This window comes from Taudactylus pleione, unplaced genomic scaffold (assembly GCF_031769625.1).
Source record: "Taudactylus pleione unplaced genomic scaffold, aTauple2 ptg000172l, whole genome shotgun sequence".
Classification (NCBI taxonomy): domain Eukaryota; kingdom Metazoa; phylum Chordata; class Amphibia; order Anura; family Myobatrachidae; genus Taudactylus; species Taudactylus pleione.
Window position 1 is genome coordinate 2,383,219 of NW_028284574.1, and position 19,029 is coordinate 2,402,247.

At 46.0% G+C, this 19,029-nt stretch overlaps 1 protein-coding gene across 2 annotated transcripts in view; it reads right to left on the reverse strand.

Moving 5' to 3' along the window:
- MOV10 (Mov10 RNA helicase) overlaps positions 1–19,029 on the reverse strand; it is a 134,950-nt gene that overhangs the window by 21,973 nt on the left and 93,948 nt on the right. For both annotated transcript variants that reach the window (XM_088475412.1, XM_088475413.1), the window contains exons 14-17: positions 17,543–17,653; positions 15,770–15,872; positions 15,106–15,223; positions 59–250 (exon numbers count right to left, since the gene is read on the reverse strand). In XM_088475412.1, coding sequence (XP_088331538.1) covers positions 59–250; positions 15,106–15,223; positions 15,770–15,872; positions 17,543–17,653 — 524 coding nt within the window. The remainder of the gene's footprint in view (positions 1–58; positions 251–15,105; positions 15,224–15,769; positions 15,873–17,542; positions 17,654–19,029) is intronic.

Consider the following 19,029-nt stretch of genomic DNA (forward strand, 5'->3'; position numbering starts at 1 on the left):
TATTAATAAACATATTGTGTACCCAGAAAAATAAAAGCCCACATTGACTGTACAGTACCTGTTTCCTGTAAGGAGAAATGATGCCAATTTCTTTGGGTGAGATTTTGGCTATCCCTTTCTTCCCTTGTGTCGCCAGCAGGGCCTCGAGGTAAGTCATGAGCACTTCTATCTCAGTTCTATTGAAGAAGGATGGGCTGTTCCCTTCTCTTTCATCCATCCCCAGCACACCATGAAAGATAATTGGGAAGCCCTATAGAGAATATACATTAATATTAAAATAAAAAAAATAGACATTTACACACAACACAGACACCATATAAAAGGGGGCGTAGAGAGCCGCGTCAGGCTCGGGTGAAGGGAGCATGGCTTAATTGAGCAGATGAGGCCATGCCCCCTCAGGAATAAAAAAAAACCCCAAACAAACCTGTAAATAATAATTTTTGCAGCGCGCGCTGGGGAAAGGGACGCTGTGGGCCCTCCAGCCTGGCTCACAGCCAGTGGGGGGATGCGATCATTGTGATCACCCCCCCCCACAGGTATAGGAGACTGCTGCAGCTGTTGCTCAGCAGCCACGAGCATTCTCCCACTGCAGCCCAGCACACAGCAGCACGTGCTGGGCTGCTGTGAAGTAACAGGTAGGGGAGGCAGCGCCGGTCCCCTCCAGCAAGCCCGGGTAATTCGTACTCACCTCCTCCCCCTCACGGCGCCCCTGCCATCTTATGACAAAAAATAAATTAGCAATTTCTGACCATATGCAAATGTTATTGTATGAGCAAGTATAAATGTCAAACTGTTATATTGAACAATATATACATATTGTACATGCACTTTGTATACAACCTCCTGCAATGACTAAAACATGGTCTAAAATATCTACATCTAAAATATGAATGGGGGATTCAATTACTTGCTCAGCGCCATAAACCATTCCAGAATGGCACATTGTGGCCAGCAACATTGCTATTTTATTACCTCCAAAGAGATTCACAGGAAAAAGGAGAGTTATGGTAGACTTACTTTTGTTAACTCTCTTTCTTCGAAGACCATAGGATCCACAGTGGAGACATTGGGGTATAGGTGGAGGTTAGGAGGACTGGACACCAACAGTTAAAGCTCTTCTGTCCCAGGTTGCTCCGGTGCTCCGGTCCTCCCTCCGTCCTCCCTCCCTCCTCCCTCCCCCCCCCCCCCTACACCGCACCCACTTTCACACAATAGAGAAGGAAACCGGTGACCAAGAGAAGAAACCCATAGAAGCCAGGTGTGTCAGGGCAGGCACCCTGTCGACCCTCCAAACAAAGAGTTAACCAAAGGCATGTCTACCATAACTCCTTTTCTTCTTCAGGGTCCATAGGGCTCCACAGGGGAGACAATGGGGATGTCCCAAAGCAGTTGTTCAAGGGCGGAGATGCTCCTGAGCCGAGAGGAGAATCCAACGGCCAAAGGAAGCATCCTGAGAGGTATCAAAGGCATAGAACCTAAGAAAGGTGTGGACAGAAGACCACATGGCCGCCTTGCATAGTTGTTCGGCAGACGTGCCACATCGGGCTGCCCACAAGGGACCCACAGAGCGAGTAGAATGAGCAGATACTGTATGCGGCACAGGAAGGCCAGCCTGCATGTAAACCTGTGAAATAGTCATGCAAAGCCATCTGGCCAGAGTCTGTTTGTCAGCTGGCCAGCCCTTCTTGTGGAATCCATATAGGACAAAGAGGGAATCAGTTTTCCCGATGGAACTACTATGGTCCACGTAGTTACCCAAAGCACGGACCACATCTAAGGAGGCCTCACCTGCCGACAGGTCTGGTGATTAGAAGGCCGGAACTACAATTTCTTCATTAATGTGGAAACGAGAGACCACGTTGGGAAGGAAGCCAGGGCGAGTTCAAAGAACAGCCCTGTCCTGATGAAAGATCAGAAATGGAGAATGCCGCCAAATCTGACACCCTACAGGCAGACATGAAAAAGAAAAAAAGTCTTTGCAGTGAGTCAACTGACATCTACTGAGTCCAGGGGTTCAAACGGAGGCCCCTAAAGTGCATGGAAAACCACTGACAAATCCCACGGAGCCACAGGAGGGACAAATGGAGGTTGTATATGGAGGACACCCTGAAGGAAGGTGTAAACATACGGGAGTGGAGCAATTCTGCACTGGAACTAGATGGACAGAGCAGAGACGTGCACTTTCAAAGAGACCAGACGGAGTCTGAGATCCAATCCAGCTTGAAGCAAGGCAAGGATCAGAGAAACCTGAAAAACCTGAGAGTCATAGCTTCTGGTAGCACACCACTGGAAGTATGTCTGACACACCCGGTGATAGATCCGGGCGGAGGAAGGTTTACATGCTGTGAGCATGGTCTGGACCACAGAGCAAGAAAATCCTTTGGACCTTAGGAGGGATGTCTAAAGAGCCACGCCATCAAAGACAGACAGGCCAGCCCTGGATGTAGACAGGGACCCTGAGAAAACAGGTTCGGCCATTGAGGAAGTTGGAGAGGAGCTTCTATGGAGAAACTTTGAAAATCGGAGTACCAATGGCATCTGGGCCAAGCTGGAGCTACCAACAGAACCATTCCCCCTTCTTGCTTGACCCGAGAAAGAAGGGAGACTGGGGAGAGGGGGGGCATAAGAAGGTACGCCAAACGGAAGGTCCACTTCACTGACAAGGCATCCAGGAAGGCTGCTTCGGGGTCCCTTGTCCTGGACCCGTATAATGGAAGCTTTTGGTTGTGTCATGAGGTCCACGTCCGGTAGAACCCATTTGTCCACAGGAGCTGAAAGACCTCTGGGTGTAGAGACCACTCCCCGATGTGCACATCGTGATGGCTGAGGAAATCCGTTTCCCAATTGAGAATCCCCAGGATGAACACCACGGAGATGGCCGGGAGACGACGTTCGGCCCACGTGAGAATGCGTGTTATTTCTGCCATTGCCGCACGTTGGTTGGTAGGACCCCCTCGGTGGGAGTCCAATGACCCTGGAAGGAGTGCTGGCAGGTCACTGCGCCCCACAGCAGAGGATTGCGTCCATGGTGAGGAGCACTCAATCCGGGATTCAGAAGGGGTGACCTTGTTTAGGTGGACATCTGTAACCATTAGGAGAGGGATAGACGAACTTCTGGAGAGAGGACCATAATCTGCGATCTGATCAGATGGGGCAGCCCATTCCACCTGGAGAGGATTAGGTGTTGTAGGGCCTGGAGTGGAACTGAGCGAACTCCACCATGTCAAAGGTGGATACCATGTACCCCAAGGTCTGCATTGCTGAGTGAATGGACACTTGGCTACTGTGGAGTAACCTGTGCACTCTTTGCTGTAGTGCAGAGATTTTGTCTGTTGTCAGGAAGATTTTCTGAGCTTGAGAATCCAGAAGGGCTCCCAGATGTACCATCCTTTGAGAAGGGGTCAGGGAAGACTTTCCAGTTGATCAACCAGCCATGTTTTTGTAGAAAGGCCATGGTTATCTGAAGATGGCGGTGAAAGACCTCTGGAGAGTGTGCTACCAGAAAGAAGTCGTGCCAGTATGAGAGTAGTCTGACCCCTGATGATGAAGGTGGATCGCCATTAATGCCATAATCTTAGTAAAGACCCGCAGAGCTGTAGAAAGCCCAAAAGGCAGTGATCGAAAATGGAAATGTTGCTGCAGGACAGCAAACCAGAGATATCGCTGATGAGAGAGCGCTATAGGTACATGTAGGTAAGCGCCCTGAATGTCCAGAGACACCATAAAGTCCCCAGGTTCCATTGCTACAGATGTGTCTTCATACATCTAGCCTCCTTGCGCGCTAAACAGCCCTTCTAGTCACGCAATGCTATGGCTTGATAGCGCTGAGCATCTTTTCGTGTAATTTACCTTCAAATGCGTGTTATTCACACAGCATCCGTGTCAGTGGTTGTAACACTAACATAACGTTTCACATGCAGATACAGCCGAAAGTCGCCCACACAATATAGGCATACTGCATATCATTTCAATCAGCAGAAGCTGTTTGTGCTAATAAGACGCATTTGAAGGTAAAAAATTGCATGAAAAGATGCTCAGCACTACTGAATCACACGGAGCTCCCGCATTATGTGTTGTGCAACTTGTAGCACACAGAGGACAGATGTGGACACATCTGTAGGACAATAGAGCGTAGGGTTACAATACGAAACCTGGACACTCTGATAAATTTATTCAGAGACTTGAGATTGAGGATAGGCCGATAAGACCCATTGGACCTCTGAACCATGAAAAAGGGTAGAGTAACAACCGGTCTCTTGCTGTGACAACAGGACTAGAATTATCACCCCCGAGTGCAGCAAGGACTGAATGGCCGTCTAGAGGAGCAGGGCTTTGCTCGGGTCTGATGGAGGGCCTGTGTAAAATAAATTCTGGGGGGGCCATCTCAGGAATGAGAGGGCGAACCCGTGAGACACCACTTCTTGTACCCAGGCGTCTGTGGTGGTCTGACGCCAGCACTGGGTGAACTGAATAAGTCGGCCTCCCACCCTGGGATCCCAGTCAGGCTGAAGGCTTGTCCTCAAATTTGGCAGCTGGACATCTAGTAACCCAGGCCTGCTTGGTCCTGGGCTTAAGAGGCCTTTGTGGAAGACTACCACCGTTGAAAGGACTGACCTTTAGCTTTTCCCTGGGGACGAAAGGACCTAAAGAATGACATCGAGGCCTTTGTGTAGATACTGAGGGCAGGAAAGCAGTCTTAGAAGCTGCCAAGGTAGCCACAATCAAACAGGATCTCCCCAGTGTATGACAGTGATTCCAAGGCAGTCTTAAAGTCTGTTGGCCTTCCATGAACGAAGCCAAATGATATGGGTGGGCTACCACCGAAGTAGCAGATGCCTTGGAAGCTAGGAGACCAGTATCCAAAGCCGCTTCTCCTAAATAGGAGGCTGCATCCCTGATGTGCGAGATGTAGAACAGCTGTTCCCGAGAAGCATCAGAGGAAAATATGCCCTCCAGAGCATCTGCCCAGCTCTCAATGGCTTTGGCCACCCAGGCAGCAGCCATGACTGGATGAGGAATAGCTCCTGTAAGAGAATACACAGATTTGAGGCAAGCTTTAATCCCTTCTATCCATCGACTCCTTTAAGGAGGATGCTGTAGGAATCGGTAAAGTAGAGCTTTTAACTAGATGTGTCATGTGGGAATCCACCGCTGGGGGAACTTCCCATTTAGCGCAATCAGCTGCTGGAATAGGATAAAAATAAAACAGGCATTTTGGCAGCTGGAACATTTTACTCGGCGTATACCATGCCTCGCTCATGAGTTCAGAAAGCTGATCAGATTGAGGAAATTCCGACAAAACCACTCTGTCGCTTAAATGAGTGGCTCTTTTGCCTTAGGAATGGGCTCTGCATCTTCTATTTGAAGAATTGATTTGACAACCCTCACTAGCGCAAGTACATTCAATTTAGACTGAAGCTCCTCCTCCCCTGAGGGTGACTAAGTGAGAGAAAGGTCTTTGTCTTCTGCCTCCCCAGACTATACCTCAGAATCTGAGGACTGTGTGGATAATACAGCAAGTTTAGTAGTTTTACTGGTTAAGGGCCTCTTCCTTTGCAACATTTGTTAAAAAGCTGTAGAAGTAGCCGCTAGACTCTGCACTGAGGTAGAGAGCATGTCTACACGTGGAGGAGGCATAGGAGTTACTAGTATCGGTGGGTGTACCTGTTGTGGCAATCCCATAGGGGGAGCTACCACAGGTGCTAGATGGTCCACAATTTTTGCCAACACCTGTGAAAGGGAAGCCCAGGGGGGTTACTGAGCGGGGCAGGAGGGGCTAGATGGCCTGGGGCAGTATAACAAGATGCACATAAACCATCTTGAATTAAATCCTCCTGGGTTAATCCTGCAGAACAGGACCTGCAAGAGACCAGTATAGGAGCAGCAGCCTGCTTGTTACCCTTGCCTTTGCTAGACAGCGCTAGAAGGACAGTGGAAACATGCACATCTGAACATCACGGAAATGTTGATGGCTAGGGATTCCTGTTCTGACGTTCTTTACAAATCCAGAGATTTTGGGATCAGACTACAATTCCAGGATTAAAAGAAAAAAAATATGTAAAAAAAACAAAGAAAAATGGTAAGAAAGCTCAAACCTCTACACTGGAAATTGGAAGTTCGTTGACTAGACTGATGAGCTAATGCGAACTGCTATATTCTAAAAATAAATGAGTCTTTTTTTTCATTTGCGTAAAGTATGATCTAAGAAAAAGCAGGGTGTCATAGCTAATTAGTCTTCGATGTTTTCCCCTTTATATACCCGGCTGCAGAGAAAGCACGGTCAGGCTCTACATTTAAATCCATGTCAGCTGCTGCTTCAGCTGTGCCTGTGTCAGACTCATCACCATCTATATTAGGCAGAGTTACATGATGATCATCATCATCGTTGACGTCATCTACACAAGAGGACGGATCAGCCACTGTTACGTAGCTTGTGAATGTTCAGTAGGGCCCGTTTTGCTGAGATCATCACACACTGCAAGGTGAAGGCCGTGCACTAGACGGATAACTGGTGTTCAGCAGATACAAGTTTGCCTACTCACACCATTACAGTTGGACCATCTGTGACGATTGCAACAAGATCATTTTCAAGTGTCACATGCAACAGTAAATCCCCCTCCCCATGTTGAAATTACTTATATCCTGGATAACGATCATTTGATTTTCAAGACATAATAATTCACAACTATTTCGTATGGCAGTTGGAGTGAAAGGTAAATCAACATACCCTTTAGCATTCAATAAATGCCTTAAACCCGGTGATGTAGAAGAAATGTTGATCGCCAATCTGTCTAAAGTTGTCATTCACACTAAAGTTGCATCTAATTATGTATTTTATGAAGGGAAGGGTGGACCTTCATCAATATTCATTGACTTGAACTTGAAATGACCAAGGCCTCTTTTGGTTGTACTTTTATTTTAGGTTTGCCAGTTAAATTGCAAACTTTTTGTAGAACCCCCTTAACTGGCTGGGATCCCGGGATTGAATTCCACATCAGCAGTGCATCACCTGCAATTTTAATATCCCCCCTAAAAGTTTAATTTTATATTCAAGATGCCCAAGTGCATATTAATAGGACCAAATTCTGCTACTGAATATGGCTGTCTTTATTACTAATTAAAGACTAGTTTTCTGTTTTTAGTAGGATCTGTAGCTATAGAATAAACTACAATTCCAAAAAAGATGAATTAAAGATATGGGTAGATATGGTAGAACAATCTATAGACTAAATTTCAAATTCGGTCCTGTGCATGTTTTCCAAGTCTCCTCACAGACTCAAGTGAAATAATTAGCTCCACCTGTGGATCTTTTAAAATGTGTCAGTGAGTAATGAATACACCTGTGTACCTGTTGGGTAACCTGGACACCATGTTTGGTTTGGGGTTCTGTGGACCAAATTTGAGAACCACTGGTCTAAATGATTAGCATCATGACACTACAATTATTTTCTAGACAAATCATCATACAGGGTTATGAGCAAATACAACTGATGGTGCAAACTTACACATGGCAAATGATACTACAATGCAAGGGTGCAAATCAAGGTTTTATTTTTTGCAATAAGATTTGAGCTATGCCGTATGTTCCCCACTGCCGGGCATACTGCCGTCTAGGGAGGAGACTATGTAGAACTAAGGAACAGTGATCATTATCTTATTTGCAGGTACTCTACTACAAAAACTCTCAAAGAGTTACAGACTAATTACTTTATTGGGGAGCAAGTTAAATACAACGGACTTGTACATTACATTTGCTATCTTTCATATTGGATGAGACAGTTTTATTAACTTCATATTAATTTACCCACCAGGAAGTCATCGCTTCAATACTACCGAACTGAGTGCAATTATCAATTACTAACTACGATTCTGTGGCCATAGACTGAGAAGGACTGATTAGTTTGTATGGTTTTTTTATGCGCGTTTTACATATCTATATAAAAGTAAGAAATTGTGTGTCTGTCATTCTGTTCTTTTTGCATAGCCACAGTTTTGGACCTAGCTTTGGCATGGTGGTGTAGTTTGACCAGAATTAAGTTTTTGCCTAGGTTTGAATTTCGTTAGAGCCACAAACTGTCACACAATCCCTAAAAAGGGGACACTTAAATTACACAGGTTCCGGGGCTGGCTCCAGTGGAAAACGACAGTCTAACAAAAACCTGTGAGAAAGCTACAAAAGTATCCTTTTAACCTCAGTCTGAGAAAACTTGATGACTCATGCAAGTTCATATTAAATCCAGAGCCTGTGTGTTTGCATGCAAACACACAGGCTCACATTTGCCCCAAAACACAGAGCACATTCATGTTATGCTACACAGTAGTACCCCTTATGCACATTATGCCACGCAGTAGTAGTGCCCCTTATACATTATGCAACACAGTAATGCCCCTTACAGATAATGCCACATAGTAGTAGTGCCCTATATAACACATTCCACACAATAGTAGTGCCCCTTACACATTATACCACCCCCAGCACCTCTCCGTGTCACTCCAGCAGCCTCTCACCTCCCCGTGTGCCATCAGCAGCCAGCAGGTGTGGATTTGGGGCCTGGCCGGGGGGATAAAGGTAGGAAGAATACAGAATACACCCTGAAGGAGGGTCTGGATACCAGAGAGTGGAGCAATTCCACATCCGAACCATACTGACAGTGCAGAGACAAGCACTTTTAGGAAGGCCAGGCGGAGGGCAAGACCCAAGCCAGCTGGAAGGAATGCCAGAACTTCTGGAAATCCTAAACACCTGAGGATCGTAACTACAGGTACGATACCATAAGAATTATGTATGCCACATTCGGTGGTATTTCCTGGCAAAAGCTGGCCTACGCGCTCTAAACATCCCGAGGATGACAGAGCCAGAGAAGCCTTAGGACCACAGTAGGGACGCAGTCAAAGACAAATGATCCAGGTCCAGAGATGGCCGGGAGGAGACCCTTGGACTATGTCAGAATGTGTGACATTCCGGTCATTCCTGGTGAAGAGACCACTCTCCTGGATGCACGTCTTGACGGCTGAGAAAGTCTGCTTCCCAGTTGAGGACTCCTGGTATGAACACTGCCGAGATGGCCGGGAGATTGCCTTCCGCCCACGCTAGAATGCAGGACACCTCTGTCAAGGCCTGCGGGTTCCTCCATGGTGGTTTATGTAAGTCACCGTGGTGGCATTGTCCGACTGAACCTGCACGGGCTTTCCGTGGAGGACATGTCTTGTTTTTTGGAGAGCTTTGAATACTGCCCTTAATTCCAAGATGTTGATTGGAAGCACAGATTCTGCTGGCGTCCACCTTCCGTGGAAGAAGTGCAGACCCGACACTGCTCCCCAAACTAGAAGACTGGCATCCGTCATCAGAAGGACCCAGTCCGCAATCCAAAAGGGGCACCCCCTGTTCAGGTGAGTAGTCTGCAGCCACCAGGCTGACAGATGTACATCCGGTGACAGCACCATTGTCTGTCTTTAGCCGGTGGGGCAACCCATTCCATCTGGAGAGGATCAACTTCTGCAGAGGTCTGGAGTGAAACTGGGCAAACTCTAAGTTGAACATCGACACCATGGATCCCAGTAACCTCATCGCCAAGTGAATAGACACCCTGCGACTCTGCAGGCAACTGCGTACTTTTGCCAGTAATGCAGAGATCTTTTCCTCAGTCACAAAGATCCTCTGATGTTGGGAGCCCAACAGGGCTCCGAGATGGAGCATCCTTTGTGATGGAACCAGGGATGACTTCATTCAGTTTATCAGCCAGCCGTGAGCCTGCAACACAGCAACTGTCAAATGCAGATGGCGCTGAAGGATCTCCGGAGACCGTGCCAACAGCAGAAGGTTGTACAGATAGGGCAACAAGCGGACCCCCTGCATCTGCAGATAGGCTGCCATGACTTTGGTAACCACTTGAGGCGCTGTGGCCAGACCAAATGGGCAGTGCCTGAAATTGGAAGTGTTGGTCTACTACTGCAAACCTGAGGAAACGCTGGTGTGCTGAGACAATGGGAATATGCAGGTAAGCATCCTGAATATCCAGTGACACCATAAAATCCCCAGGCTCCATCGCCAAAATGATGGAACGCAGGGTCTCCATCCTGAACCAAGGAACCCTAAAGAATTTGTTGAGTGATTTGAGGTTGAGGATGGGCCTGTAAGACCCATTGGGTTTCTGTACCAGAAAAAGATTGGAGTAATACTCCGATCCTCTCTGGGACAACGGGACCGGCACTATAACTCCAGACTGGAGCATAGAGTGGATCACCTTCCGGAATTCCCAGGCCTTGTCTTGGTCTGACTGAAGGCCCGTGGTGAAAAAACGGCTGTGAGGCCTCCACCAGAAGGAGAGGGCGTACCCCTAAGAGACCACTTCTCTTACCCAAGTGTCTACGGTTGGGAGACACCAGCACTGGCCGAACTGAAGAAGCCGGCCTCCCACTTCGGAGTCCCCCAAGGGGAGGCCCGTCCCGTCAGGCTGAGGGCTTATCGTCCGACTTGGCAGCTTCTATGGCTTGGCAGATTTCTTGGCCCCTGCCTGTCTAGGAAAGGACTGCACTTTGAACTTACCCTGGGCACTATAGGGCCTAAAGGACGAAGTACCAGACCCTGATGGGACTGTCGTCGATGGCAGACACGCAGACGACTTAGCTGCTGTCAGAGGCGCCACAATTTTGTCCAGATCAGGGCCAAACAGGACCTGTCCATTAAAGGGCAAGCATTCCAATCCCTTTTTGGAATCTGCGTCTGCTTTCCAAGAACGCAACCAGAGGGTGCGGCGCGCAGCCACTGCTGCTGAGGGGATTCTGGAGCCCTATATCTAAGGCTGCCTCATTAATGTACGTAGCCGAGTCTCTGAGGTTACCCACCAACTCCACCTGCTCAGGTAACAAGTCAGCGTCTAGAGATATCTCCAAGCTATCAGCCCAACGCTCCATGGCTCTGGCAACCCAGCACACAGCAATTGCTGGTCTGGACGCCCCCCCGCCCCGCAAGGGAATAAATGGTTTTCAGGCACATTTCCACCTTGCGATCCGTAGCATCCTTTAAGGAGGACATTGAGGGCATGGGCAATGTAACACTCCTCACTAGGCGTGTGACATGAGAATCCACCTGTGGAGGGGTTTCCCATTTGTAAAAATAATTATCGGCAAAGGGGTATGCAAAAGCCAAACGTTTTTGAGGCTGGTACCGCCTACCTGGATTTTTCCACACCTCCTCTAAATGATTCACTAACTGACCAGATATAGGGAATACAGTGGCATCATCCTTAAAGAAGGCATATTTAAATTTGGCTGCATGGACTGCCCGTATAAGTCAGGTATACATATTTTAGACTTGGACTCCTGGTCTGAAAGGTCAAATAAATCCTGATCATCAGATGTCATGTCATCTTCATCATAATGAGCTGTCTGAGACATTAAAGGCTGCTTAGCAGGCCGCAATGATGACTTCCCCTGTAAAACCATACTTTTGTTTGCAGTCTTGAGAGGCATGAAGGGAGCCAGCATTGGGAGGATGTGCTGGTCATTATAGTGCCATGTGGAGGTTTCTGGGGTACCTCAAAGGTGAGTCAGCTCTCAGCTTATACATATGCTGTTATTATGCAGTACACTAATTTGTAATTATATGACCCAGAGTGGGTGCTACTATTATGTAGCAATAATTATTTTGGGGTGAGCGTTTGGGAGTGGGACCCCTGGAGTTGTTCTGGCTGGACCTTTTTCAGGGCATCACCACTTAATTCACATAGATATGTTTTTATCACTTTTGTAATTGTTTGTTTATTATTCATGTAATTTTACTTCTCTCTCATTTCATTAGACTTATTGATTTTTCTTTACACATCTATTCTTTACACCTCACTATCACCTTTTTTCCCCTTTTCGTGTGATGCCCTGGGGATGGTCCTTGGCTGGAATGTTTTGGGGTACCTTGCTTCTCGAGCATGAACCCCTTAATGTTACGGACACCAGTATAGAGGAGCCTTGACGATGGCCTGACGCTTATTCATATATTTGCAAATGTAAGTAACTAATACCTCTGAATCTCTATTATCATGTAGAATTTAAGTATTTCTTGTTGACATTTCTGCAGTATGCTGGAGGAAATCTTTTTTTCTATGCTGTCAAGGGAACCCCTGCATGGGTGATGACCCTACCGACCGCTGCGATAACCCCATTTGGGGAAATGCAGGGGGCGTCGCCAGCTGGCCAACAAGGGTTGTAAGTGCCTTAGCAAAACAAGCCCAGGGCGGTTCCTGTACAGGCGCAGTTACAGAAATCGGGCGTGAAATTATATAACATGCCCGACATAAACCTTCAATGTGCCCCTCACCCTCCGCTATTGGTACAATACATGCGGTACACTTTAGCTGGAGAGGAAATTCACGTTCACTCTCAGACATGATGAGTGTAACGGAGTCTATGTGACTCCCCTCACAGACAATATTTTTACTGTGAGGCAATGAATACCCTGCAACACCGCACCGCAATGGCTTTTGCAGAAGTAGTACAGGGATAGTAAAATGACTGACAGTCAGAAGTGAAAGTACAGGCAGACAGCGCTAGAATTAAGTCACATACAATGCAGAAATAAATCCCTGCACTATCAGCACTGAGATCAACTAAGCAGACGCAGAGCCTGGTAGGAAACAGTGCAGTATTCTGTTACTCCTTACTCTGGAGGAGAGGTATGCCGGGGGGCCCAGACCGCGATGTCACCTGTATCACGTTTGCACACTTCATTAGAAAATGGCCACCAAGGAGCAGAGAGGAGGTAGGCCCGGGGAGGAGTGCTAACACAGCCCGCCAGACCGCTGTGGAGAGACACTGTGCAGCGAGGGAGGCGCCGGCTGTTAGAAAGGGAAAGTGCGCTCCACTGGCATGCTATTGACCCCTGAGAAGCCGCGCTGTACTGCACATGCTGCGGCCCGCTGTCCCTGGTGGTCTAGTGGAAGCGCAGGTTAATACCTGGCTCCACGCGCAGCCTGTCCCCAGGGAGCCCCCTGCCTGGAGACCTACAGGACTGTGTTACCGGCGGGGACCCTGCCGCTTACCTTCCCCCTTGAATCTGGCCACAGTCCAGGTAATCCGGATCACCGCTAGCTGCGACCCCAGATACCTACCAGCATCCCCGGCGTTCTGGTCCGGTGGGGTGTAGGAGCGACAGCATGGACGTCAGTACTGACTGTCCATGTTGTACAGCTCATTTGCGCAGCCACAGTTGCTTGTAGAAAACTTTAGGGGCCATTACAGCCGAAACTGAGATGCCTTGGCTCGAGGGTGGGGTATAGGAGAGGGACTCCAGTGCATCCTGGGAGGATGAAAATTTAACTCTGTGGTGTCCGATGCCCGACGTCATCACCAATACCCCAAGGCATCCTGATGTAGAAAGTAACAAATTATATATATATATATATATATATATATATATATATATATATATATATATAGTGTGTGTGAGGTCTCAGAACCACCCTAGGTACACCTGTTTGGGGCAGATTGTAAAGAAAAGGGATAGATATATACTGACAGGTGAGAGAATAAAGCACAGACAGTCAGCGCTAGCATAAGTCACATACAATGCAGAAATATATATACATAAACATTACATATAATATACTGCAAAAGGGCACTACATTCAACTGCCCAGATTCAGTGTCCGGGGAGGCTATAGCGCTGTGTACACTGACCTAAATGGTGAGGTACACAGGGGGGGACTGGACCAACTGACATCCTTAGAGTTCTGTGTTGCACCACATAAAATGGCTGCCGGAGACCTCAGGGGAAGCAGCTCATGGACGCCAGACTACAGGCTTGAAAGGCGCGCTGACCTGAGGGAAGGAGCCGCTGCAACAGGGAAGGCTGCCTCCCCTGGCCGACTATTAATCCCCGGGACGCCGGCTCCCGATCTTGAAGTCCCTGGTGGTCTACTGGACACGCGGGATATGGGCCCGCCGCCACTGCCAGGGCCTCCGGTCTGTCCCCAGGGACCGGAGGCATCCGACTGCATAAATGCACGGATCACCGCAAGCGGTGACCCACGACCTTACCTGTTCCCTGTGGATCCGGCAGCAGTGCTGGGCGCCCGCAGAGTCCAGCCAGCACAGACTCTGGGGACCCGCCGAGATCCCCAGATCTATACCGACAACTCGGCGCCGGCGGGGTGACGGAGCAGCAGCTTGGACGTCCTATGGACAGTCTGACGCTGTCGCTCTGAAAAGTCAAAAACTCATAAAACTAAAATAAGCTTAGGGGACGGGGTTATAGGGAGAGTGGACCCAGTGCATCCTGGGAGCTGAAAGCTTTAGCTGCGTGGTGCCCGGATTTGTTTCCCAACCTATACCCCAAGGTCAACCCTGTGGACCCCTATGAACCCTGAAGAAGAAAAAGCAGAGAAAATGTCCCATGCAGCCATTTTCAAGGCGATTTGTGGAGCGCTGATACTGCAGACGTGAGACTCCGGAGAGGTGAGTAATAAAAATATGGGTGCAGGGTGTGCAGTGTGGGCCACCCTGGACCCAGGGCCCATGTGCCCCGAACCCATTTTAGATACGCCCCTGCCTTGCACCCATGGTAGTTATGCCACTGTATGCATGCATGTTAGAAAACAGTGGGGTCCTTTCCAGGATCAATGGAATGGGGTTATAGGCGAGGACAATGTAAACAAATTAAGACTGCAGGTGTACTGCAGGGTCCAGTCTTCAACCAGGGCAATGCCGGGTATCCCAGCTAGTATTTTAATAATTATATTGTTTTTTTATTTGTGTGCTGGCGATTTCACGTGACATTGATACAAAGAAAACCCTCAAAAGAGTATTTAGATTTTTTTTAAAAAGGAGACTCTTCTAGTACTAAGGGGCATATGTATCAAAGCTTGATGAGAGATAAAATTGTGAGATCTATATCACCAACCAATCAGCTTCTAACTTACATTTTGCAGGCTGTGTTTAAGAAATGATAGTTTGGAGCTGATTGGTTGGCGATATATATTTCACAATTTTATCTCACATCAAGCTTTGATACATATGCCCCTAAATGCGTACAGAGAATAAAAATAAATGGTAAGGTAATTTGCATTGGATCAAGTGACAAATTTTTAAATATTGTATTTTCCAGAACACCTACCTTTTTCGGAAGCCTTTCCCAGCTGCAGTAGGCATGAGTGACCATGTCATCTGCTTTGGACTGGAGCTCATTATCATAGAACAGTTCATTTGGGGTGGTTAGAATGTCAGGGTGGGACCTATTTAGGAACAAAATAACATTTGTATAATAGGATCCTAAAGTAATTATAAAGTATATACATAAGTGGCCAAACAGTTGATAGAATACTGAAAACAAGAACACATGCAGGATATACTCTACAGCCATCAATACCAGTGTTTTGTTACATGCTGGTAAACCAGCTGGAAATAATTTAGGGCCGCTTTACACATGCATGAATAATGTGGACTTCGCCTAAACCCATGCTTTAGGAGTGCGTGTGAAGTACGTGTGAATGGGAGGATGCACATACTTACAGCTACAGTATGTGAAACTGAAAGTTACCTTTGAATGACTGTGCTTAGCAATTTTGTTATGAAACAGGTCTTTCATATGAAAACACGGATTTGCTTTGTGTCTGCACAATACAGTATGTACCGCTACAAAAAGGCTGATGGGAGACGGAAGCTATACATCTGCTACTTCTCATTGCCCTGCGGCCAATTCAAAATAAAAACAGAGGTTATCCCTGAACCACAAACATTTCCTTCACCAGAGTGTAGAAACTACAGCACGTGGCACAAACCTGTAATTCTGCAATAATTTGGTGACAAACTGGGAGTTATAGGACCCATTGGATTTTCCATACAGTGGATTCTGCGTCATCAGCCTTTCAAGCAAAGAAATACCTGTATGACCAAAGTTGAAATCATCAAAAACACAAAAGGATTAGACTTGCTTAATAAGAATCCTAAGGCTGGGTTGTAGCAAAAACTTAAAGGGCCACATAGCAACATTATGAAGGGACCCTTGCCCCAATGATTCAAGAGAGACAACTATATTTACATTGGTTCATTTTATGCCCCATAGTAGTTCCTTAGTTAATCTTATGTCACATAACAGTGCTAAGTTAATGTCATTACCAATAGTTCAGTAGTGCCCTAGTTCATTTTATGCCCTAGTTCAATTTATACATTATAGTAGTACCGGGTGTGGTGTAAGAGAAAGACAGTAATTAGTTAGACAATGTCTAGATAGACACCAGATGCTAGACAGTGAATAGTTAGACAGGGACAAAAGTCAGACACACTAAAGTTCGACATGTAAAAAGGTTGACATGTACCAAAGGTTGACAGAGTCAAAAGTTCGACATGTAAATGGTCGACAATTTTTTTTTTTAGCCCTAATTTTCACCCTACCCCTCCCCTTGGTGCCTAACCCTAACCCTCCTTCCTGGTGCATAACCATAACTGTCTGGATAAGTGCCTAACCCTAACCGTGGGGGTAAGTGCTTAACCCTAACCCTCCAGTAAGTGCCTAACCCTAATCTTAAAAAATAATAAATTGTCGACCATTTTCATATTGAACTTTTGACGCTGTCGACCTTTTGTACCAGTCAACCTTTTGTACATGTCGAACTTTAGTGTGTCAGACAGTGAATAGTTAGACAGGGAAAAAATTCAAACATCTGGTGTTTTTCTACACATTGTCTAACTAATTACTGTCTGTATCTATAGTCGCGAACCCGTAGTGCCCTTGATCAATGTATGCCCCATAGTAATGCCATAGATCAATGTATGCCCCATAGTGGTGCCACTGATCAATTTATGCCCCAAAGCTAAATTTATGCCCCATAGTAGTGCCCTAGATCAATGTATGCCCCACAGTAGTGCCCTAGATCAATGTATGCCCCACAGTAGTTCCCAAATTCATATTATGCCACATTGCTTACTACATCCCCAGCTCACTTTACAAAAGCTAAATCAAGGAGAAGGCTAAAGTGTCAAGCTCACTGATTAGCTTAGCTGTACCTGTGAGAGTGAAACAAGAGCATGAGAGATGGAACACATCTGATTAGAGCTTTACTGAGAGGGAGAGAGATCGCCACCTACAGTACCCCTTTTCAGGCAGGGCCAAAGGACCAATTGCTTAGCAGACAATTCCAGGAACTTGATAGACAATTATATGACCTGGTTTCATGGCCCCATAAGCCTCTGGGCCCTAGTTCAACAGCACCCCTACGCACAGCCAAATTGTGTGTTATTTTCCCTGCACTCAACAATACCTTTGTACATTATCTGCTACACTTGCAGTCTGAAAGCCAATATCTTACATGAATCTCCAAATGTTAAAGATCTGTTTTAAAACTGTAAACACATCTCCCTACTGTTAATTTATTAGTAAAGAATATAACTTTTATAAAACTATCACTTATGGAGATTTTACATTTTGAAGTACTCTTTTACTCTGTTGAAGCCTCCTTGGGAATGGTAGAAATATATTATTGAATGACATGTATTATATGGTGTTTACAAGGTCATGCTTCCAATCTAAACATAACAAATTAAGAGTCACTAACCTAATCCATTGTTAATGGCAAAGGGAGACCTTAATACTGGGCCAAGCTGTTTTGGGTCACCTGCCAAAACTAGTTGTCCTCCATTTGTATTGGACATTCCATCCAAAATTCCTACAAAAAGGAGAAAAAAAAAAAAAGTTATCTGCTATATTGAAATGCAGATGTTACTTGATGGACTTCAATGTTCTACATATTAAACAGGCAGTTTAAACAGAGCTTGTTGCATGTGCAACACTAAGATACAAATACAAGATGGTAAGATGTACACAATACAAAAGACACACATGGTGGGAGTAAGACTATATGCATGGAGCAAGTAATGTTCCTTCTAATTTTTACAATATTAAGGGAGTCCTTTCGGAGAGCAAAATATTTACAAGCTATTAGTCGTAAGGGACAGGGATACTGCATTTATTTTTGCATTGTTAGCTACACTTACTTTAGGGGAGATGTATCAAACCTCAAAGAAAGTACCAACCAATCAGCTCCTGCCATTTTTCAAACACAGACAGTAAAATGGCAGTTTAGATACTGATTAGTTGGTACTCTCTCTCCATTGTATCTCTCTCCAAGGTTTGATAGATCTCCCCCATTTGTTACACATTATACTTAATAAGCATCATCCCCTAAAAGAAATGCATTGGTTATTCTTCTACATGGTAAATGCCCACCATCATATGCATTTAATGACCATCGTCATACCCAGACAAATCCTATGCACATCTTTATTATAATCAGAATATTCCAACACCTAGCATATTTGCTGTAATTAGTACTATATCTGTCTTAAAAATCTAGCTTTATACCTTGGAATGAAGCTTTATTCTTATGTCAAGAATAGGATTATTCATTTTCTAATGTGATATGTCTGCATATTGCAATCTCATCTTTAATAGGCAGCAATATATTGCATAGGTACCAGTACCTGCCAAATGCCAATCATACATAATAAATCTATTGGCAAACATAAAACTTCTCACAAAATCCCACATTGCCACTGTGCAGAGAAACCACAATTACCAGTGAATCCCACCTTCATCGCCAGTAATAAATCTTGTACATAGAAACCCCCATTGCCAGCTTTATATTAGAGACAGATACTCACATTTGCAGATACACATTTCACAGATAACTTCCTCCTCTAATGCTAGCCGCATATTGCAGAAGTTGCCCTTTGGCAGCACTCCTCCCAATTGCCAGCACCATGCTGCTTACCGAGCTCCCAACCATGCTATACTTCCTACTTCTGGGACAATCCGCACAAAAAATACTTCTTCGAATGCACAAGTGTAGAATGACCCTGATGATGGGAGCAGCATCATTCAGTGCTACCGTATGAGCAGTGACAGCAGAGGTCACATTAAGTGCACCTGTCACCATAGTGGACTGTGCACTGTTAATTCTAGCACCTTGCACTTGTCACAGGCCCATGCAGTTCCTCTTACCTGTCTGGGGTGTCACTCTTTGCGGAATCAGTATGATGGCCA